The sequence below is a fragment of the Lissotriton vulgaris genome, chromosome 6 (genome assembly GCF_964263255.1).
Source record: "Lissotriton vulgaris chromosome 6, aLisVul1.2, whole genome shotgun sequence".
Lineage (NCBI taxonomy): Eukaryota > Metazoa > Chordata > Amphibia > Caudata > Salamandridae > Lissotriton > Lissotriton vulgaris.
Window position 1 is genome coordinate 1229884169 of NC_141694.1, and position 24508 is coordinate 1229908676.

Consider the following 24508-nt stretch of genomic DNA (forward strand, 5'->3'; position numbering starts at 1 on the left):
AAAGAAGCAGATCGTTCTGGTGCTCTCATGGCACGTTTGGCGCGGGATAGACCGGACCCACCAACAATTACACAAATACGTAACCAGAGGGGCGCCCTAGTACATACTCAATCCGACATTAACCTGGCATTTCATGACCACCTGAAGGCACTTTATGCTCCTACAGGCCTAAGAGATTCTATGCAGATAGCTGAGTTTATGCGCAATCTCCCCTTCCCATCCTTAGCAGCGGACACACAAAAGGCGATTGAGGGGCCTATCACACAACATGAGATACGCGCCGCGATTAAACACTTAAATAGAAATAAGACGACGGGCATGGATGGGCTCCCGTTGAGTTTTACTCGGCCTATGCTGGGACACTGGTGCCAGTCCTGGAAAAGATCTACAGGACAGCGTTTGAGGAAGGACACTTGCCGAAGTCCACCATGCAGGCCCTAGTGATCTCCATACCTAAGCCAGACAGGGATGTTCTAGAACTGGCAAACTATAGACCTCTATCCATGCGGTCTACAGAATATAAAATATTGAGTAAAGCTATTGCCCTGCGGATCCAACCGCACCTGCCCGCTCTTATACACCGGGACCAGTGTGGATTCCTCCCTGGGCGTAATACTTCCCTGAATACGAGACGCCTGCACGCATTGATGGCTGCATCACCGACGGAACTGAACCGAGTGGGGTGCATTGCATTGGACATAAAGCAGGCATTTGACTCCCTTTCCTGGCCCTTCATGTTCGAAGCTTTGAAACGCTTTGGTTTCCCTGCTTCTTTATTGCAATGGATTTGGTTGCTGTACACTGATCCCACCGCCCGGGCATGAACAGGGCGATATGTTTCGGCGGAATACCTAGTGCAAAGGGGAACCCGGCAGGGCTGTCCCCTATCCCCAATGCTGTTCGTTCTGGCACTCGAGCCCCTGGCCATTGCCCTCCGCATGCACACCGAACAATTGGGTATTCCAGTGGCAGGGATATCCCACCTAATTTCCTTATATGCGGATGACGTGTTTCTTTACCTCCGGGATCTGGAGACGGACCATACACAACTGTACAACACATTCCGCAGGTTCGAAATAGTGTCGGGACTGGCCATAAACCCGGATAAATCGGTCGGCTTTTATTTCTGTGACGCACCTCACCCTCCTTCCATACCCTTCGGGGCTTATCAGATCCCGGTGGCACAGTCCACCTTTAGATAACTGGGGATCCGAATATATAGGGCAGCGAAGGATCAGATAGACGGTAATATCTCCAAGGCCATCACTGGTATCCGCAGCAGCATTGGGTTCTGGACCTCATTACCTCTGTCCGTCATGGGTCGCATTGCGATAGCCAAGATGGTCATGCTCCCTCACCGATTGTATTTTTTCGTCCACCTGCCGGTATGTCTCCCACAACAGGTATTTAACACGATAAACACTCTGATCACTCTCATATGGGGGAGGGGCAGAAGACTGATAAGTCTCCGCAAACTCCAGCTCGGCACCAGACTGGGAGGCCTAAGAGTCCGGACTTCCGAGGTTACTATTACGCCAGCCAGCTCCAGTGGTTGTCCTTCTGGCTGGCAGGTAGAAACCTCCACGAGATTGGACTCACGACGGACCGATTAGATCGGGGAGAATTACATAGTTTACTGCTGCCAAAAAGTAAGATTCCACAGACATGTCACCCATTGCTTCGTACGGCCCTCAATTGCTGGAAGAAGGCACTAGCGTACACAGCGTCAGTAACGTCCTATGCGGGGAATATCCCCTTACTGGGCATCCCAACACCACAGGGGAGACTCACAAGGCAGACACTGCACCACTGGACAGAGAATGGGGTTGAGGAGATGGGGAGCTTTTTCGGAGATGACATACTTCTGGATCATGACCTTTGTACAAGTTACGGGGACCTCTGACGGACAATACTTGTTGCAAGCCACGGTATCCCACTATATCCGGACGACTTGGGCGCCACAACGTACCCAACCACCTAGACACAAGCTAGTACACTTGATGCATTACATGGGGACTGAAGGTCACTTGGTACGTTGGTTATATACTGGGATCAGAACACACGCAGCGATATCCCTTACCTCCTTACGGGACACTTGGGCACAGGATACCGGGGAAGAACTATCAGATAATATATGGCAGACTATGCTCGAACACCCTAAAAGAGTCTCACGGAATGTGAAATTTAAATGTAATCAGTCCATGGTTCTTCATAGGGCGTATCTAACCCCGGAGAGGATCCACCGGATGTTTCCATACTCTCCCCACTGTTGCCCTCGGTGTAGAGTGGAAGAGGCGGGCCTCCTTCATATGCTTTGGGCATGCCCACAACTGAGAAGCTACTGGGGGGAGGTATGTCAGACACTAAGAGAGGTTACGCACAGGAGGATACAGGAGAACGCCTTGTACTGCCTAGTGGGAGCCCGCCACCGCCCTAAACCACTGAAAGCCAAACTGAGATTTGTGGATCAAGTGCTTCTCTTGGCTATCAGAGCGATCACCATGAGATGGAAATCCCTCAGAGCGCCCAGTGCAGAGACATGGCGGGTGGACGTTGTAAAATGGGGCCAGATAGAGAGCGCCACCCTTAAGAGGGAGGAGGACACTGGGAGGCGGAAAAATCCCATAGCTATAGATTGGGAGGTCATGCTATTGGAATTGGATAGACGGGACCCGGCACCATCCCAGGGAGACGGACCATAGGATACACACTGAATAGAGAGGTCTGGGGACAAACATACCAATGTCAGATTTGGAGTTTAGGTTTCAGTATGAACACAGTGATAAAGTAGTCAGCACTGTCGACCGGAGAATCATACCTATGAGAGACTCTTGCGCCCAGGAGAAAGGGGGGTTGGGGGCGGGATAGTTGGGGTGGGAGGGGATGGGTCTTCTTCAGACATATGTATGGATATAGACACTCTATATCAACCTCCCCGTAGATAGGTGTGCAGCGTCACACGCCAAGGGGCCATGTTGAAGGTATGGACATTACATAGATTCGCAACTATTGAGGGGGATTACCACTGTATTACCTACTTTTGGGGTGAAAATAGAAAACCGTGAATGTTAACAATATGACGGTTATAGATCTTCGTTCGCGTGTCGACAGTGGTCGGGCAGCCTTTCTAGTGCTGCTCGACATGTCGGCCGCGTTCGATACGGTTTGTCATCTGACCCTTATCAGGAGACTGGAGGAGTGTGGAGTCACAGAAGGAGCAAGAGACTGGCTGAAATCCCATCTTGGCAGCCGGCAGCAGTTGGTCTCGCTCCCTCCATTTCGTTCCGAGCCACGGAAAGTAAGGCAGGGGGTCCCACAGGGCTCGGCCATCAGACCTATACTCTTTAATTTGTACCTCCGCCCCCTGGTCCAGCTTATAAAATCTTTTGGTGTCTCGGCTTTTAATTACTCTGACGACACCCAGCTGGTCTTTTCTCTGGAAGGAAACAATGCGGTCCCATTGGAGACATTTCATTGCTGTATGGCAGCTACAGCGGACTGGCTCCGGGCCAATTCCTTACAATTTAACAGCACAAAGACGGAGGTGCTCTACTGCTCCATGGACCGGATTCCGCGGGTTCTTCCAGAGAACTTTTGGCCTGCCACTTTTCCAGAGCCAGTGCTGGCCGCAGAATCAGCTCGTAACTTGGGGGTGATCTTCGGCCCAAATTTACAGCTTGACATGCACGTTAATAAAACTATCTCTACGTGCATGATGCTGCTTCGCATGCTGCGTAAAGTTCTGCCCCTTCTCCCCGCCCAGGCCAGGCCGGAAGTAGTTCGCGGGACCATACTAAGTCGTTTAGACTATTGTAATGCGCTACTTCTGGAGGCCCCAAAAAATCTGCTGGGGAAGCTACAACGGGTACAGAACATGGCCGCCAAGTTGGCTCTTTCCCGCCCTAACCTTAGCTCTTCTACTACAGCTCTAAGAGATCTACATTGGTTACCGGTGCATCTGCGCGTTTTGTATAAAGCGGTGTGCCTAGTGTTTAAGGCGGTACATCAACAGGGTCCAGTGCCCTTGCAGAATATGTTTGCTTGGTACTCTACAGCGCGGCCTCTCCGCTCTTCTTCGGCACAACTGCTCGTGGTCCCGAGGTTTCAGAGAGTTAGGATGGGCGGCCGCTCATTTAGTGTTGCAGCGGCCAAACTCTGGAACTCCCTACCACTCCCCTTGAGAAGCCATAGGGACTACTTTCTGTTCAGGAAAGCGTTGAAAACTCATCTCTTTCCTAGAAATGCCTGAGCAGTGAAAGTGTGACTGCCCGAAGTTCAAAGCGCCATGATGCCCTTGGGGCGACAGGACTGCGCTCTATAAGTACACCTACATTTACATATGTTCTGCCTTGTTTGTACATTCATTAATAAAGAATTATATTTAAAAAAACTATGTTTTTTTGGGTGAATTTCTAAGGTTTTTTAAATGCTAATTTCTAACTAGAACGTGCCTGAAACCTATGGTTTTTTGCAGTGAATATATATATATATATATATATATATATATATATATATATATATATATATATATACATATACATACATACATACACACAGTGGCCCCCTGTCAACGTGAGACAGCTATCGAAAATATTCTGATTCAAGCTAGCGCATGGATATTCAAAAGGTGAGGAAACCGCACATAGATGTATCCATCAGAATGTGCTATTTATCCATATATAATTGCCACCTTTCATATTATTTGTTAACCAACTCACTCCCACAGAACTACGAACAATCAATGCAGATTTAAAAAAACATTTTCTAAATCTGCCTTTTAGTAACGGATGAAATAGTTAGTGTTGCGTAGATATAGAATGGCACAGCTAAATGTAAAAAATACACTGGACATACAAATAGACAGATTTTGTCACAACACGAGTATAACATTTCCTAATTGGAAATAGCTTCCAAAGAACCTCTAGGGGGTAAAAATCTGAAACTGAACCCAACTGAAACAACCAACTAACCCTATTTGAGCAGAAAAAGGCAGTTAAGAATGATAAAATAAATATGCCAACAACCAATAATTAATGACCAGAAGTGCTAAAAAATTCTCAAAAAACAAGGCTAATTGCCAGTGATTAACAAGAAAATGTGGCTAAAACTGAAAATGGCATTGTGGAAAGTGGGTGCTATACATTTTCTGTATCACAACGTTTTTCGTAAATAGTAGAGCTCTAGATGTTTTGTCCGACAAAAGTTAAAAAAAACAAAAATTATTGGAAAATCTTCCCTAATTGTGGTAAAAAAATAGTAATGCCAAGAGAGCAGCTACTTGCAAACATCAATATGGTTCAGAGTATGATCAACAATCTCATATTTACAAATAATATCATAATTCAGGGAAGAAAATGAAAGTGTCACACTCCATGCACTGCCTATAATAATTTATTAAACTCCTAACAGAAGTAAAAAGTGAGGAAATTAGTTTGAGTGCAGTTTGTCATTCCAGAGATTAAAGCTTAAAACAGAGTGTTCACATTGCAGCAAATCTGAGTTTTTTAGCACCTTAGAATGAGTCAGGCTGAAAAGGTTTTAAGACACAGTATCATGGCAACAATGGTATTTGGAAAGCTGTGATACAAAGTAAGGTCAAATGTAAAGGTCACATGACCTAAAGAATCACATTTCTATATTTGTGGATGTTGACATAACAGAAACATAATACTTTTTGCAGTAGTTAAAACGCTTGCTGAGGTTTATGTGCAGGATATGCAATTAGTAAAATTGAGAACACTGTTATGCATTGGGTTGTTAGATTCCAAGTCCAAAGGCACTGACTATGCAGTACATAGTCTTATTCTCCCATCTCACAGTGCAACTTCCTGCAGAAAGAAAAAGAGGATATATATATATAAATATTTTGTTTTTTTACAAATTAGGTCAATCTGGTCTGAAACGTATGATTTACAAAAATAATTTTAGATTAAAAACATTTTTGCAAATGCAATTCAATCTTAGTCTAGAATACGAGTATTATTGCATAGTTGAGATGTTTGAAAACGATTTACCATCAGTGCCATTGTCCCAAAAGCACGAGCTTGCTGTATGCAGTCCGGCTCCATTCTTTTGCATAATTACGCAGGTCACTGGAAAAAAAAGCAAATTATAATTTGGTATACACAATCTACAATGGGACCAAATTTAAAACACAGCATAAATCCTCCAGATTTTTCTATACAAAATATTGGTCCCACAAACCGATCTATCCACTGAAACTGTATTATAAGGAAATATTTTTTCACATTTAAAATGAAAGGTCTGATCTAAGAAACAAACAAAAAAAACGTATTAGTGTTTAATCTTACAATTTCTGTACTAAATCATGGATGGTAAAATATTCAACATTACAAGAACCGAAGCCATGCACTCTGATGGGAAGTCAAACAAAATACTCCGGTTCAGTGTGCTACTCTTTGACACAGCCTGCCCGTCTTCAAACAAAAACTGTAAAAACCAATGATTGCATGGAAACGGAGTGCTCAACCATTGAAGCGTGCATGCTAAATCTAAACAATTTAATACATTCAAACTTAACAAAAAATATTAAACGAAGACTCATGTGAAATCGAAGTAAATCATTTATGAGTTCAAACAAGTTTCTGATCAAGATCCATTCAAAACAAATGATGGTAGCTGTACCTTGAGTCAATCCAAATACATTTCGGGTGCCATTTTATTGCCTTCACGGTACGCCGGACACGTATGAGTGGGCGGGTACATGGGCGTCCGCAGGAGGGGGTGGGGGCAAGGAGGGACGCTTGCCGCCCGCCGCCCCCCCCCCCCCCCGGAGAGCCCCTCCTTCCCCGCTCTGCAGATGCCCATGACCATCGCCACGCAGCGTCTTCAATCCCTCGTTCCCCCCTCTTTTAAACCTCACATTAACTCATCTCCCTCCTACCTCTACTTTAAACAGAGGCGCAACTAGGGTCAAATTACAGGGGGGGTGGGAAGGCTAATTTATCCAGCCATATGCAGAGTGGAGATAGAGGGGCTCTAAGAAGGGGTGAAAACACAATAAAAGCCTCATTAACAAGTAAATGATATTTTAAAGACCTGTGAGAAGTACTCTGGTGCGGCTGCGTGTGTGCCTAGGAAGCTGTCTCAGCTTAACATTTTGCCGCCGCCCCCGAAAAATGTCTGCGGACGTCCATGGGCGGGTACTGAACTTGTTGCACCGCATGTTTAACTCGAGCGGACTCTGGAGTGTTTCAAAGTTTGGTTCTCTTTCCGACGTAACCTTTTTTAGTATTTGGCTTTCACACGTCTCACTATTTTCACTGAGCATGTGGCTTTTTTTTTCCAGTACATGACTGGCCGAACGTTCAGACCGGTCTTACTCACGCCCTGTGAGTTTTTGTTACCGCAGTAGTAGTTTGATAGCAACACAACTTAGTTTGTAAGTACACATTTTTGGCACCAGTGTATGGAAAGAGTAGACTTTCCAGCATTTAGAGTGAGGTATAAATGCTTCTTTCAGTAAATGAATGAGCACAAACCAGTGGTTTCTGAGTTAGCTTCTTCTTTGTGGACACGTTACCTAGCAGCAGCTGCAGTAAGCAATAGTCCATTTTTTGTCCTACGGCGTCTTCCCCATAATCTCCCTTTCATAGGTGATTGAATTCATTTATTCCTCATTGGCACAGTTTTTTTTACTTTTGCAATGAAGAGCTCAGTACCCGTTCTTAACATGGGACTTCGCATGTTTTTCTGCTTGTCCAGTCACTGTTGCACTATACCATGCATGTTCTGTTATAAACTGGCCACATTACTTCATGAGTGGTTTTCCCTGATGTTGGTTCTTTCCAAGCTTTAAAAAGGTATGGAGTGTAACCTCATTGATTTGTGTATTGCAACTGCTGTTCCGTTGAGTGCATTACTTGCATATTTTACAAAATATATCTTTGGAATATGTATACCATACACATTGTTTTGCAGTGACCCCTGACAAAGGGTGCATGACACCTGAAGTGCCTTGGGATTGACTCGATACAGCTGCTATTATTTGTTTCAAATGGATCTTGTTCGGAAACCGGTTTGAACTCTTAAAGGATTTGTTTTGATTTCACATGAGTCTTCATTGAACGTTATGTGTTACGTTTGCATGGTGGTATTAATTTGTTGAGATTTTGCCTATGGGCTTCAATGGTTTGACCACTCTGTTTCCAGGCAACCATCAGTTACCTGTTTTTTTGCAAATATTCAACATTTGACAGCAATAAGAACAAGACAAATTTACAAAATGAAACTAGTTATAGTTGATTCCTACAGCTTCTCCATTTGTGGTTTCAGTAAAATGTACAATATTTTCACCTATATGGGGGATACGCAAACACGTTTTTGTCTGGGCTAATTGTGTGCTGGTATGCCAACAAAGATGCTCCCTCGTCATATTGTATTTGGTTCCTCATTGGGTTGTTGAGCTGACGAGCTCTGGATGCACCTGGGCTCTGGGAGTGGTACAGAAACCTGAAAAGACTGAGCAGCATTGACAGCATCATCACATTTCATGTGTTACTCTCTACTGAAGAACAATAATCCTGAAACTCGTCTAGAGATGCACAGAAATGGCTGCATCAACAATGGTGAATACTAAAGACTTAAAGTTAGTGCTATTATGCACTGCATTTACCACAATGCATCTGGCTAACTGTGTGCTGGTATGTCAGGCAGTGTGCTCCCTCCTCCTTTTGTAACAAAAAACTTCATCCATGTCTTGAATAGGTTGGTAAAGGTGGTCATTTCTCAAAGTGCAGAGTCACCCCATAGAGATTTAACATATCAGCCCCTTCCAATTATTTTCTATCAGTTCAAAAAAATACAACCGAGTAAGGATATCTGACCAGCAAAATATCACCTGAATAGATTAGTCAGAGCAGCGTGGCCAACTAAAGTGTCCGCTCTTGAATCCTCATCTAAAAGTAATTGCTGCCTTTACATATTTCCACTACTGGACAGTCTTTAACAAGGCCTTGTAGCTTCAATAATAAATGTACTTTGCAACGCAGCTTCTTCAGAGATCTTTTACACAAGTGAAGCAGCTCTAGAATGCACCAATGTATCGGTCATTCTAAGGCAAAGAGCATTATTGTTTCATTGGACTGATTAATTTCCACTGAGACTGATGGTTCCACTGATCTCACGGTTTCCGTGTAAAGAAATATTTTTGACCAGATCAAAAGGGCATTACCCATTGATCATGGTATCCAAATTCTGGAGCTGAAGTTAGAGATTTTCACCTTTTGACCAGTGGCAAACAGATCCAATGGATCTCCCAATCCTGTAAGACATCAAAAACCCACTATCTGCTCAGTAGATCTGATTGACAGTTTTAAAGGTGTGGGAGATGCACAGCCTGAGTAGATAAAATACTTGCCAGGATCCTCTTCGGAATCGCTTAGACGTCTAGTGATAGATTCTAAACTGACAACATGCACACAAAGCACTACCTCAACAAATAGAAGTTCCTGAGTTTTATTTGCTGTTAAAAATTTGCTGTTCACAGCCAGATGGACTACTTTCATTTCCAGAACACTGATGTGATAAAGTTATTTCTCAGACCACATCCCCCACACCATTAAGTTACTGAAGATAGGCTCCCCAGCCTATTAAAGATATAACTGTGATAATTGTTTGTGATGGAATTGTGTTCTGAAAAAGAATGCTTTTTAAATGGATCGCCCTTTATCACCACTATATTGTTTTTCCAATGGAGATAATCTCATTGTGCCCTCTCTGTTGTCTTCCCATCGAGACCACTGATGTTCTGAACACTGTTGATGGAGACTATGTAGCTGCAGATTCCTTATCTTTGCATTTCCCAGGCGTCAGGCTGGATCCGGAAACTTTGGCTCGAGCAGTATCCCTTGCCTGCGCCGTCGGGTGGCTCCTTCGACTCCATGTGACGTCGTCAGCATGGTTAGTGACGGGTATGATGTCACGGTCACCTATATAAGCGCCACCCACGCGCGCGCACGGGCGGACGGCAGTACTTTGTATTTTTTCCATGCCAGAAGCGCAGAGCCACGAATGTTTCGGCCATTTTTACCACCCAATGAGGATTGTCTGGCCTTCCTCCGAACTAGCAATCCTGTTCTTACTGGTCCCCTTTTCAGTTAAATATCCTGGTATTCAAAGGGATATATGTAATTTAAAAAAGCTCTTTTTGCTTAGTATGGCCTTACTGGTCACTTTGTGTATATACTCTTTAGTATTCAAGTTTCATCAGTAAAGTCATTCAAACTAGAGTGCAAGCAGGAGCATACAATAGTTGTCACACTTTCGACAAGAGCTGGATGCCACTTTGTCGTGCCTCTCGCCACCCGAGTAGCTCCTGAAATAGGGACCTATTAGAACGGTATCGCTAGTCCTGAGGAAGGACAGATGGCCCTCATTTGGTGGTAAAAGTGGAGTTTTACTCCTTATTGAGCAGATGTAGGAGGTCGCAGGAGGCAGTGTCACATTAGGCCAATAAGGTTCGATTAATGGCAATTCTTCTCTAGCAGTTTTTAAACAGTTTTCTACATTGTATCTCAACCAAGACATATTAGACCGCCGTATATGCAACTCAGTTTCACATTATGTAAAGCGGTAGGCATATTAGATGAACCAGAGTGAAAATTCTAAAGGTGGTGGTCATGGGCTCGTACTGTGGCAAACTCTTTTCACAGTGGGGACTAATTCATAAGTATGTATCCCTTCCCTTCAGATATCCTGGCACAACCTTAAAGGTTTTGAATTTACCAACTTGGTAAATACTGAATCTCTTGATAATCATGTAACCAGAGAAGCTTCCTTGAAGTTCAGAACTTCATGATATACCTCACTTTTGGTCTATCAAACCATGTTGCAACATTAATGCGAATAGTCTTTCTACAATGGCTCCCAGTGAGACAGGATTGATTTCAGGTTTCCCTACCTGAATGAAAAGTCCCTCCATGAACCTGCTCCATCTCTTGTTTCTGATACGCTAGGTTCATGAAAAAGAAATATTGCTCCCTTCCTGAACGAGCAATGTCAGGAAGGAAGACTTTATGCATATACACCTCTGTTCTGGAACAAGGTTTTTAAGGATGTTCAGAGGCATACTTCTTTTGTCATTCAGGTAACCTGCAAAACCTTGCTTTATTAACCCTGTTGTTAATCTGCCTACTGTGTACAGATATGTTAGCCTCTAGGAATGTTGGTGCCCAAGAGAGATAAACTTTTTTCTTCTTCTCTGTGGTATACAAATATATCCCACATTACTTGGAATACAGATGGGAAAGATACCACCTAAAGCAGGTGTGAACTACATTTGAAATAAACTTGGGTATAACCCAGGTTCTATAGGATTTAGGGAACTAAATTAGCCAGGGATAAAATGCTTTCTCTCCGATGCAACTTCAGAAAGGGCTGCAACCTTGATCAAGGTCCATAACTAACTAGTTAACAAGTCCCCAAATAAAGTAATGTTATCAACTCCCATTACGCATGACGATCATCACAAGAGCAGTGAATTATCAAAGCTTACCAATGTATTTGAAAGGTTTTCCCAGCTTTGTAAGTTGACTCAGAGTTTGTTCAACTACATTTGTAGTCCACTGGTTAACTTTGTTATGTTGGTAGGCATTGCCGCCAATGGCACTTTCTATGGACTAAAGCAAAAAAGAAACAAACATAACTAATTGGATATAAACCACTAGTGATATGACAGATTATGTTTTTATAGTCTAGTGAAGATAATCACCCAGTAATCGTGCCATTTTCAACATTCACACTGTCATTTAAAGATTAGTCCATTCATTTTATCCTCTTTAGTGATCATAATATGATATTATAAAACAAAATTTAGAAAGGAGTCTGGCAGGTTCATTAAGCAATCAAATTACAGAACTGTCTTACAAATTAACAGGGAGAAAAAAAAGCTAAAATGATGAGGCTGCTACTTTTCCAAGACCGAATTACTTTTAAAACTCTGAGCAACTGGTTTATTGATGAATTACAGTAGATGGTTATACATAAGAGTAAACACCAAGATCTATTATGAAGGTGTTCATAGAACAAATAATATAACTGGAATTAATTGTAAGGTCCCAGTAGGTCCAAAGCATAAATTATGTAATTGAGAGGACGCAGGCTAGTGTTTATTCGGGGCCTCAGTCCTGTGGAAATGAAGGAGAAAAGACACTTCAGTTTCGGCGCCTGAATTTTTTGGACCTAGTTTGAGGTTAGTCAATAATGACGTACGGCTCAGTCGATCGGACGTATGCATTTCCTCTGCAACTGCACTTAGTTTTACTTTATTTACTTACATTTTTACAGCACAGAGTTATTATTGCAATGGATGTTACAATCATAAAAGTTTGAAATATTTTCAATAAACACCTCACATTGAGGATAAAACTTTCAAAATGTCATCAGTGTGTGACCAATTCTAAAACTTGTGCTGCAATTGGTTAATTATAATTAGCTGTGCTTATAAGCATATAAATATACAGTCCAAGCTACTGGGAAAAGACTAAAATATGGATCTTTCAGGCCATCACAAATTCCTATGTTCTTGACCATGAATTAACTTTAGGATGTGGGCCTGTAAGGGCCCCAACCCCCTTTGCTTTGGTTAAAAGTGACCCAACTAAACATCTAGCAAGTTTAGATACAGTGGCAGACTATCTCCATGGACAAATGGGGTAGTTCTAGTCAAATTAACACTATTTTCCCTAAAATTTCTCTTTAATAGTCACTGGTGCCAGAGAGCGTGTATGTTAGTTGTCTAGTTTTTATTGGTTCTGCAAAATCAGCTTCATGGTTTTCTCTGGCGTGTCAATGAAGGAGCTATTTGGTGAGAGGAAACGGAGTATAACCAGAGACAACTATTATTCAATATTATATTATAAACCTTGAAGGTAAAGGCAGCACCTCAACAAAGAAGAACAGTGTCTCCTGTATTGTTACTTTCAATCTTAAGTGGTATAAAATTGATAAATAAGTGGCTTTATCAATCTTCTTATATTCACGTAGCAATGGGAACGAACCGGTTATTCACAAAGTTGTGTCTCAAAGTCATCAAGTTCACCAAAATCCTTAATGAGGGCCATGGACATGTTTAAGCGAAATCATGAGGGCCCAAGGAATTGAGACATCAATTTCATGTGTAATTATTCAACAGCACACACAATGTTGGACTCCTCTTTCTACATGAATGAATGAATGAATGGATATTAAATTTATAAAGCGCAAACTTAGCCCAAGGGCATTAAGGCGCTGCAGAGTACCAATGCACAGCCGGAAAAACATGCTCATATCAAAAGTTGAGTTAAAAGCCAGGTTTTAAAGGCCCTGCGAAATAGAGACAAGTCAAGATGGCTTATCAGGAAGAGAGTTCCACAGCCTAGCAGCAGCGGTGGAGAAGGCCCTGAATCCCCACCTTACCTTTTCATACCTAGGGACTACCAGAACATTTTTGCTGGCAGACCTGAGTTGTTAGGTAGGGACATAGCGCTGAAAAATTGCTTTAATAGCATCAGGGCCTAAACCATAATAAGCATTATGGGCGAGGCAAAGAGTCTTGAAAAGAATTCTGCGATCCAAAGGCAGTCAGGATCAAAATAGTTTTTAGATTGCAAGGGTTAATCAACTTCTGCTAAAAGGCTATGTGCTGGTATTCTATATAGTGAGTATGCCAAGATGATGCGTAGTGTGCCTCAGCCACCAGAAAATCATGATGTAAAACTTCTCTTCTATGAATAATTAGCAAAAATAGCAATCTTGATCTCTGCAGATGGTCAAAACAAAGTCCATGACATCCACAACAAGCATTTGCAATGCAATAGGTCTCGCATTTGCGAGAGTTTAAGCTATTGGCATTGTAAATGACAATGCCTTTTATTTATCGGTTTTCAAAACCAACACATAGATAAAAGGTTTGTCATTTACAATGCCAATAGCTCAAACTTTTGCAAATGTGAGACCTATTGCATTGCAAATGCTCGTTTTTAATCCAAGTGCAGGTCCAGAGACTTTTGGCTCTCACCCCCGTAGCTGGCTCAATTGTAGTGCCAGCAATGATACTGTGCCCAGCTCGCACTCAGCTGTGGTTCCTTCATCACACAAGCCTGCGTTGTACGAGAGGTATGCTGTGAGGCACAAAATGTTTCCACTCAAGGCTGCTCCGATATCTGTGGGCACCCCAGTTGGGAGGCCGCATTTACTCCTTCACATGAACATTTCTCTCGGCTGCACCTTTGTTTGTTCTTGCAGAGTGCGCCACGTGGATTGTGCGCGTTTACTCTTTGCATAGCGCTTAATACAGCAGTGTTCTTCTAATCACTGTAAATAATAAGTTATTTTTACTCAGTCCAGGATCGCTCCATTCAAGTCTGTAGGGGGGGGGGGGGGGGGGGGCGGTAGGGGGAGAGTCACACTGGCCTGCAGGTCACAGAGGTCAGCAGAGGGTGGTGCACCTTGAAGATAACATTTGAAGCGCCTGCATCTTTGTGAATTCAGCAAAATGTTTGTACTGGATCCCTCTGGAAAATTTCAGCATTATTTCGGGGTCTGGGGGTGTCTCCCTAGCAGGTTTATGTCCCAACATTCAAGTGGTTTGTAGATACAGTAGACAGAGCCTTCCCCCATGAAGCTGAAAGATGTGACCCACACTGGCAAGTTCTCGCACAATTACGGAAGCCAGCGAGTATTTTTGCATGTTGTTTACTCTAGAATGGCCCAAATGCACACTTGCGATTCAAACTGTTGACACTGAATGAATGCTCTTATCAAGCGCAGTGGGAGCACGTTGCCATGAGCGTGCACATCTGGTGTCCCAGCGCAAGCTGAGAACCCCAGAGAAGACACGCCGCCCTTGCCCGTAACATGAGCGGGGCAAGGACCGCGTGCGCCGGAAGTGTCCGGGGCTCCCATAAGCTGAGGAAGCCCCACGTATTTCGGCCGACGTGTAGGGGAAGCGAGGAAGGAGTCCACCCCGCACTGACCAGCAGTAGAGGAAGTCCGGCGGGAGCCCACCCTGACTTCGTGATTGTCACATGGTGCGGCCAAAGCAGGATTTCAGGCGGGGCTCCTGTGAGCAAGAAGGAGCCCCGCGTGTTGCTGCAGTGACCGCGTTTGGACAGGAGATGTGCACGCCTATGATGCGAGCAGGAGTTGTGAGAACGCCGCGACCCGTACGCGTGCAGATCGCCTGTCTGTTAAAGCTTGTGGCACAGGCTTGCGGCGTTATTACAACTCCTGCTCGCACCATACGCGTGCACATCTCCAGTCCAGTACGCAATGCACAGGTCGAGTACCCCTTCAGATCAAAGTCAGTAACAATAGATCTCACGGATATCGAGCAGCGCTTTGTGCTGCATCACTAGGCAAGACCTAAAAAGCAGATAACCTTGAATTGCTCAGACAGACAACTGCCGGGGAGAGTAGGATTATGATTTCTCTATAGACTGCGAAGAAATCATACAGGTTGGTCTTGGTGTGCACCACTGGTAAGCAGGTACTAGTCTGCAAAGTAAGCACCATTGTGCAGCTTACCACCGACAAAAAAAAGCACTAGCAAATCTTCATTTTAGTTGTTTAATAATCTCACCATGTATGCTACACACAACAGGGTAAAACAGTGGGTGTCCAGCCATGCAAGAAACCATCACATACCCTTTTTGTAGTTTGAGAAACCCATGCTCACTTCTGAACATTTTCTACTCATCATTAGCCTAAAAACAAACACTTCAGTCTAGGTGCGGTGACTTATTTGGTAGGGACAATGGTCCATAATGGAGGACCTCAATAGCTCAGAATTATCTGTACTCTAAAAGGTGGGCTTGCCTGGTGGAATTAAAGTTAACCCAAAGACTGAAGGAACATTGTATTTTTTATTTTGCGGTCTCTTGTAATAGAGTGTACAAGACCTAGGAACGTTTGATAATCATATGGGACAGGATTACAGATGTGAGACAAAATGAGTCCACAACATAATCTGCTCTGCAGTTTGCCTATGGAGAACAAGGTGCACAGTTTCAAATGCATCTCTGTTAAAGAGATGCATTCAAATGGTGAAGGCACAGGAAGGTTGGATTAAATTCACAGGTTACCTTAACCATGTTGATGCAAAAATGTTCTCTTGCTTGGAGTGTGAGGTAATATAAATTTTTATGCTCAATTGTGTCCCCTACCACGTACCCCATCGGCTCCATGTACATACTTCAAGTACATGTAAGTTCCCTCGACTTCTAGCTATGAAGACGCAAATACATTTGCGTCCAACGTTAACATGTCCTCTTTCAGATCCGCCATGAATGGATCAATAATTCAGTTCCTAAGTATGCCGTGCCACCGTCTTTACATGGTGCACTTTCATGTTTTCATGGCTCTGGCGAAGGCCTGCCATCGAGCCTTTTTCTTGATTTCTGCCTCTGAAAACGGCAGCCCCCACCTGCATCTCTGAACTCTGCCTTCCTTCCTGCCAAGCAGCGCGGGGCCTGGCTCAGTCCGGCCTGCCTGCCAAGATGGTATTTTGCCTTTATGTTATCAGTTCTGCTCCGTGAATCCACATTCCTAGCTAACAAGTAGGATAAACATATCCTGCCTGCAATAGATACAGTCCAGTCTTTCCGTCTCCATGCAAGTGTATTACTGTACCAATTTCCATAGAAAACTCCAGTTACTTAAAGAAATATATGCATCTCCTAGCCTTAGTGACAAGTAACCTCTGTCCCGATAGCCTTTAGTTTCCAGCAACATGTACTCCAAACACAAGATACCAGATATGAATTAGGAACAAGTTGATCTGACCCACCAGACTTCTGTCTCTAATCCTAGCGCTAAATGTCAAGTCCCCTGCACCCTCCAGTCCCACGTCAGTCCCACGTCAGTCACACGTCATGCTGCTGCGCACGCATCTCTGCCATATATTTCTGTTGACACTGCAGGATTCTTCTAGGGATCCACCCACTTGCGTCACTTCTATGAATGAAATGCTGAAATGTTTTTTCTTCTATGTGACGTTTCTGGCACCCACCTCCGTGTACACTCTTGTGCACGCCTTCTGATTACATATTGTTACGCACATGTTTCTTATCTTGTTTCTTTCAGCTGTTACGCCTTCTGAACCATCACCACTGTAATGATACTATATATACTGTGTACTGTTAATAAATCATTGTACATGTCCATGATTCTTTTCCAGAACCCTCATGGTGCTGGTCATGCTACCTGGTCCGGACCAATTCCATTTTATGGAATAAAACCCCTTAAAACTCAGATGCCACGGACTCTGTGTCTCTTATTTTGATTAAGCTATTTTATTGAACTTTACTGCATAGAAATTAAGTACCAGGTAATTTTATTTACCACAAGTGATCAAAAACTAGTGGCTTGATTTGGAGTTTGACGAAGGGTTATTCTATCACAAAAGTAAAGAATATCACATTCACCTTATTACAAGGGCCAAAGAACATAAAGCTCTTGCAATATAAGGCAGAAGGAATATCGGTCACAATTGTCACAGAGTAACCCTCTACCAAACTACGTAAAGCTCAGAGGTACTTGTGTTTCGCAAAACAGACCAAAAATTCATAGCATTCTAATGGCCCAGAACTAAGAAGGTCCTTCACCCATGCCCACAAAGGGAAAAATAAATGTGGGAGTTCCACTATGCATCAACAGATCTCTTCCAAGCCAAAACAATATACAGTCAAAGGCTTAAACTGGAGTATGACCTTGTTCCAAATGATCCTGCCACTGCTGGAAAGCAGCTGTGATGTGGTATTGAAAAGATTCTAGGAAATAGCAAGGATGTGTACAGGCTACACAACTAAATGTGGTACACACTGGACTAAGCGACAGCACCCAAGGCTACCTTGCAGCACCTACCTTCCTTCCCCTGTGAGAAGCATATGTAACCGTGAATTTCCTTAGAGAAAAAAAACGAAATGCCTGCAAGGCTAAAGTGAACTAGAGGAAAAAGAGGGTATTGTTCCTGTAAGAGCTGAGCAGTTTTCCCTCCCCCAGCATGCACTGACCTGGCAGTTTGCCTCACAGATCCAGTTCTTTTTGGATGGCTGAGTACGATCAGAATTCTTAAAGGAAAGTGCTGGAATTCAGTGAGGAGGTGGGTTATTTAGGACTTCAGTAAGGATTCTTACAATGCAGAACTGGAATTACAAGCAACATGTCCTTCTGCATCGTAAGATTCTCACCGATAGTCATAAAGGTAAAATAAAGTTGCAAGCAAGTCTATCATAGCAAATACCAGTGGTCTTGCATAAATCTCCCATATAAAACACAGGCTGAACATTTTAACCAAAAGTTGCACGAAAAACTACTGAATCATTTTTTGTGTTTTCGTTTAAACACAGTTTGGTAAATGCGTGAACTGATCTCCCTGTAACCGCCTTACACATTTCTGAAAAAGGAAAATTCTCAGTCAATAAGCAGTAGCAGCTTTTCCCCTTTAAAAATGTGGCTTTTTTGTACTAGTTAAAGGCCTATTTGCTTGTGGGTAACAGCACACTATGAAGGATAGTATCCATCTACTTTGTATCAATGAAACGGATTTAGAAATTCTGAATCACCCATTTGCTGATGGAGATAAACGTACTTACTTTAACTGTTAGAATGAATTGAAATTTGCCTAGCTATCGTAACGGTAAGTTTCAATTCTACTAAGGACACGGAGGCGAGGATTATATTATTGATTAGTGAACTGAGGTGGGCTGCAAGACTAAGAGCAGATACAAACGATAATGGATCTGCTTCTTAAGACTCTTCCACACTTGATGTTCCAGTAAATATTTTGTGAGCAGATTAAAACCTGAAAATTGAATTGCTGTCACGGAATAATGCAACATTTATGATTAAAGAGTTCTGTGGATGAACTGAGATGCTGAGAGGATATTATATTGAATTTTCAATTATTCATGGTAATTTGATGTCTTATTATGCAAGTGTTATTGGAATGTTTTTACAGGTCATAACAAGAAATGTCATGGTCTTGAAATAGTCTACGTAATTGTTCTGGTTATGTATTAAATATGTTAATTGAGTTGAAATATTTACAGCTTTAGATTTTTTAACTTGTATGATATCAGAGCTGTGGATGAACTGAGAGGAGATTATATTGAATTTTCAACTATTCTGGTATTTTGATGTCTTATTTATTTATTTATTTAGGGAATCTTGTATAGCGCACAGATACCCCAACGGGGTGCCCCGGCGCTTCTGTGAGAGCCGATGTTGTGTCTAATTCAGATGGTATTAACAGAAGAGGAAGGTTTTTAGAGCTCTCCGGAAGGGGAGTTCCTCCTGGATGGTCCGGATGGACATAGGTAGCTTGTTCAGTGGGAAGAGGCACAGACTTGGAATGTTTTTCCCCCAGAACGAACTTTTTTGAATCTGGGGGTGGAAAGAAGATGTTTAGAGCTCGAGCGAAGAAGTCTGGTATTGCTGTATGGACGGAGGCAGGAGGATAAGTATGCAGAGCCCTTTCCCTTGACAGCCCAATGAGCTAGGGTAAGTGCCTTGAATTCCGCCCTTTTGTGAACCGGGAGCCAGTGCAGCCTATGCCGGTGGGGAGTGATACGTTCACGATGGGGGAGGCCACAGACCAGAAGAACAGCAGCATTCTGGACTGTCTGGAGACGACGTTGGAGGCCCAAGGACAGACCAAGGTACAGTCCATTGGCGTAATCCAGATGGGAGGTGATCAGAGCCTGCACAATAGTTTTCCTTGTCTGGAGTTTTTTAGTTTAATGGACCAGGTCCCAATAAACTGAATTTTGATCAACTGAAAACCATCAGGAAATAGTTTGCGTACTGACAGACCTTCCTGTATGAAGGGAACATCACCACATTACAAATAGATGATTAGATTGTATACATCCAGTGAGTGTAGAGCCTTTGCTGTGTGGAAGGATTACTAAGAAATACAACGAAAATTAGAGTGATCTGGAAGGCAGAAAAAATATTAGACAGAAAATGTGGGAACATTCTCAAAACTAACCTATTATGGATAAAAACCTGTGTATGTTTTAATTGCAGACAAAGCTGACAATCCACTTACTATTCTAGCATAAGTAATTGCAACTAAGAAAGCTACCTTATAGAAAAGGTGCTGAAATTAAGTCTAACAGATCGGTTTGAAAGGTGAAGCCATTCATTTGGATAACAAGGTTAAGCTCTGATTGGGGAGAAGGCGGTCTCAGAGGATAGGTTTTCTTCAGCCCTTCAGGAAATTTTTTGACCACCGAAACTGTGAAGAAGGATCTCTGGTCTGATCGTTTTTTTAAAAGGTGGGAGGACAGCCAAATGTACACTTATTGATACATATTGCAATTTTGATATTGCCAGGTGGAGAAGATAAGGTATGATATTATCTTCAAGGCACCGAACAGCATAATAATTAATCTGTAAACACCAGATTACAAACTGATTCCATTTAAGACTGTAGGAAGTTCTTGTGGAAATTAATTTAAATATTTTGGAGTATGCTCAAGCAATCCCAAGCCAAACCTTAGAGCCCATATTGCTGGATCTCAAGAGCCATGCAGTCAAAGTCAGCTATTGTAAAATCGGGTGATGCTGCTTCCTTTGCATTCTTGATAGCAGATTCGATCTGCATGGCAATCCCTTGTACGGTCTTATTGAAAGACGATAATGAAGTTCTGAAAACCACTACTGCCTCACCCATTCTGGGATAAGTATCACTTTCATATTACAAAGCTTCACTTTCGTTGGTACTGACAGAATTATCGGCAACAGAGGATAGGCTTACATAAATTTGTTGGACCAATTGATCAAAGGAGCATTTCTCAGTGCTCCTGGTTCTTAGGATCTCGATACAAAGCGTTAGTATTTTGCCCCGTTTGTAACAGGTCTATCAAAGGATATCCCCATTCGAGAAAAAGAGTCATAATTTCAAATGTAAAAGCTAATTAGGAAATACCCTTAATATTTTGTATCTCTTGGAGATGAACAGCCTGAATAGATAGATTTCTCACCAGAAGCCATGCCAAATTGTTTGGGCCTACAGGAAAAAAAGCTCTCAACCTGGTGCCATCTAGCTTGTTCAGGTAATACATTGTGGTAGCATTGTCCTTCTGACCCAGTAACTTGTCTGACGTGAATGATGGCTCGAAAGCCTTTAAAGCAAGATGCACTGCTTACGATCCAGTACATTTATATGCTAAAGCTGTTGCTTTTTCAGGCACAGACCCACAACAGTTATATTTTGGAAGTGAGCACCTCAGAATGTCAAGAATGCATCTGTCACTATAATCTGAGAAGACAGGCTCTGGTGAAAAGGAATTCTTTTGTAAAGTTCCTTTGCTTCGCACCACCATCTGATCGATTGCTTGGCATGAGGGGTCAATTGCAATCTTTTGTCCCAACTGTCCTGAAAAGTGTTCCATGCATTGTTTTTGGAGATCTCAAAGACCTGTGAATTGGGTAGCAGATAAACACACCAAGCAATTGACAACAATATGAATGACATTGGTGTGTCGAACAAGATGGTGTCTGAAGAGGATATCGCTTTTCTTCTAGACGATACATCGTCTCCCGAAGGATACACATTTGCTGTTTGTGTGTTTAGAGTAGCACATTAAAAGTCTAGTAATTGGACAGAAGTTAATTTTCCATTTTTGACTCAAAGAACTAGTTGATGGAAAGGAAGTACAGTGGTGTTGAAATCCGTTTGTGTGTGTTATGGCAACCGTGCCTTTTTAGCCAGTCATCCAGGTATGGATCTTTGAAAAACATTTGCTTTCATAGATGAGCTGCTACGACTGCAGTGCATTTTGAAAATGGTCTGTAGAGCCGACTTCAGCTCTAAGAAGAGCACCTTAAATGGAGAACTGACTTTCTGGTAAACCTCAGAAGTTCTGAAATGTTGGTATTGTGGGGATATTAAAAGTACAGGCCTTGCAAATCCACCAAAAACATCCAATCTCCTTTCAAGAGTTGGGGAGAAATTTGGTGTTAGGCCAACATCCTGAACTTGTGTTTTTGATGTATTTATTAACTAGTCTCACATTCAAGATGGGCCGAAATTCTTTCTAGGGACCTTTTTTAGGAAGCGAAAAATATCTTGAATAAATACTTTTTTTCCTTGATATGTAATAGGACAAGGTCCCATTACATGTTTTGTAGGAGAGAGGATACCTCCTTTCTTAAATGGTGTAACTGGTGATTTGGTGCACTTTTTGGTGGAACTGTTGAAGGCGGGCATTTGAACTACCTTGTTTACCCTCCTTCGATGATATGTAAGCCTCACGCGTCTGAAGAAATTATTTTCCACTATCCTGGTGTTTTAATACTCTCCCTCCTATAGAGTGTTGAACAGAAGCTAGGAAGTGGGTCTTACACTATCTGGATTGATTTCTGGATTTTCAGGAGGAAGATAGCTGTTGTTGCTATTAACCTCCTACTCTAGCAGATTGTCCTGGCCCGCTGTTGATTTTGTGGCCTGTGCTGGTGATAGGCCCATGAAGAGGACTGAACCCTCAGCTTATGCTGTAGCAGTAGTCACGATTACTGGAATGTGATTAAACATTTTTTTCTGTTCTTTCAGATTTGCCGTGTTCAGAGTCTCTGCTCCTTCACGCATCCTTTCCATCTCGTCATCTGTGTGGGTGTCAAATAATACCGAACCTAAGAATGGAAGGTGCATTATCTTCAGCTACACTTCTAGCTACAAGGTTGTCAAACTTAGCCAGGATGCCATCCTGAGTAAAATCTAATGGCATAATTCTGTAGAAAACAAATCCCAGGCATCCTCTGCAGCACCGATGACTTGATTACTCATCAATTGCCCTTCTTAAAGAAGCTCCAGGAACACCTGCCTGCTTTCTCTAGGAAAATCTTCAACAAAAGTGAAAGGCAGTCTCACAACACTCTACTGTATTTGCCCAATAAGGCAGTGTCCCCAGCCGGCTTGAGAGCTACCGCTGCAGTTCCACAAATTTACATCTTGTGGCATCAATTCTTTTGTGCTCACAATCCTCTTGTTTCAGGCTCCAGTGGATGCTTCTTGCTTACTAGATCTAGGACTGGGGGTGAATGTTATACCATTGTGCAACATTCTGTTCATCATCTTGTGTGTTTTGCTGTTCACCCTATGTGGGAAGGGTATGCCCAGACTTGGGTCCCGTGCTCACTACGCCACCGGAGTCAAGCTTTCCTGGCTGATGACAGCTGATAGCCAGAAACCAGTCCTAGGATGCTTGTTTCCGGTCCAGGGAAGACATGGCTTGGCAGTTCGGTCTGGACTGTTCCCATGAGGCACAGGGTCAAGGCTGATTTGCATATGGCCATGTCTGAACTGGGGTGGCTTGGTGAGCAAAATAACGATGGATTAAACCCAGATCTATGACTGGGGGTGAATGTTTTGCCATTGTGCAACATTCCGTCCATCATCTTGTGTGTTTTGCCCTTGCTTACTACCGACATAATTATTAAGTCAGGTTTTTATTCTTGGCAAAGAGGAGGCAGATATTGCTTGGTCGCCTTATAATTCTTTAGCAGCCTAAGTGCAACCATCTTTATGGTTCCAGGTGAAAGAAACTTTCACAAATTCAGCAAATCCTGGAACCAGCAACAGAATTGGCCTGGGAGCTGTCCTATATTGAAGAGTCTGCATTATCACAGAGAAAGATGTCTGGGGAACCTCTAACTGAATATTACGTTTACTGCACTTCTTATGAGCACATCTTGAAAAGTTGTGATGTCATCCACCGGAAATGTGCAAGGAGGAGACATAGAATGGAAAGTCTTAGTATATGTGGACAATGAATATGACGTAGATGAAACTGAAGGAGAGCGTGAGCAAGTAGCAGATCTTCTATTTTTACAACTATCACATCAGATTTTGAAGTAGTCTTCTGAACAATTCGTGGCTTGGATGGTAGCCCTAAAGGCGGCAAAGGATCCTATACAGGATCATAAGTAGGAATTGTAATTTGTGGCATCTTCGCAGGTATTTACTCTCTCAGACCTTTCGCTTAGGACTTCTCTCTTCCTCAGCGTTAAGGTTTTACAACAGTTCTCGCAACCAAATTGCATCTCTGTCTTTCAGTGTCCTTTTTTAAATCAGCGTACAGAACAAACAAGAGCTGAAAGAATATATAGGAGAGACATATACAACAGAGTCTGGATCTGTAGCAGCTTTCTTCCTCCCACAGGAAGCACTTAACAAAGTGAAGGTATTGTGACAGAAAAATCAGCTTTCAGTTTAACAAAACCGGCTGGGATTTCTGAAAGGGCTTAGAAAAAAAATCTGTAGTTTTGAGGAGGAGAAAACAAAAAGGAGATATTCTCTCCAAAGCGTTCAAGGATGGAGTCAGTGTGAGACAGAAAAAAATAGGACTAGGAAGGCGAGGCAAGTTTCCAGTGCAGTGCATGCTGGGAGAGACAACTGCTGAGCTCTTAAAGGAACATGTCCTCTTTTTCCTCTAGTTCACTTTAGTTAGTAGGCATTCTTTCTCAACTACAATTTAGGGTTACATATTTCTAGCAGTGGAAG

At 42.8% G+C, this 24508-nt stretch overlaps 1 protein-coding gene across 1 annotated transcript in view; it reads right to left on the reverse strand.

Moving 5' to 3' along the window:
• Positions 1–5375: 5375 nt before the first annotated feature.
• The window catches only part of DYNLT1 (dynein light chain Tctex-type 1), a 55509-nt gene continuing 36376 nt past the window's right edge, over positions 5376–24508 (reverse strand). The window contains exons 3-5 of the mRNA XM_086925383.1: positions 11516–11639; positions 6015–6092; positions 5376–5828 (exon numbers count right to left, since the gene is read on the reverse strand). Coding sequence (XP_086781509.1) covers positions 5758–5828; positions 6015–6092; positions 11516–11639 — 273 coding nt within the window. The 3' untranslated portion in view covers positions 5376–5757. The remainder of the gene's footprint in view (positions 5829–6014; positions 6093–11515; positions 11640–24508) is intronic.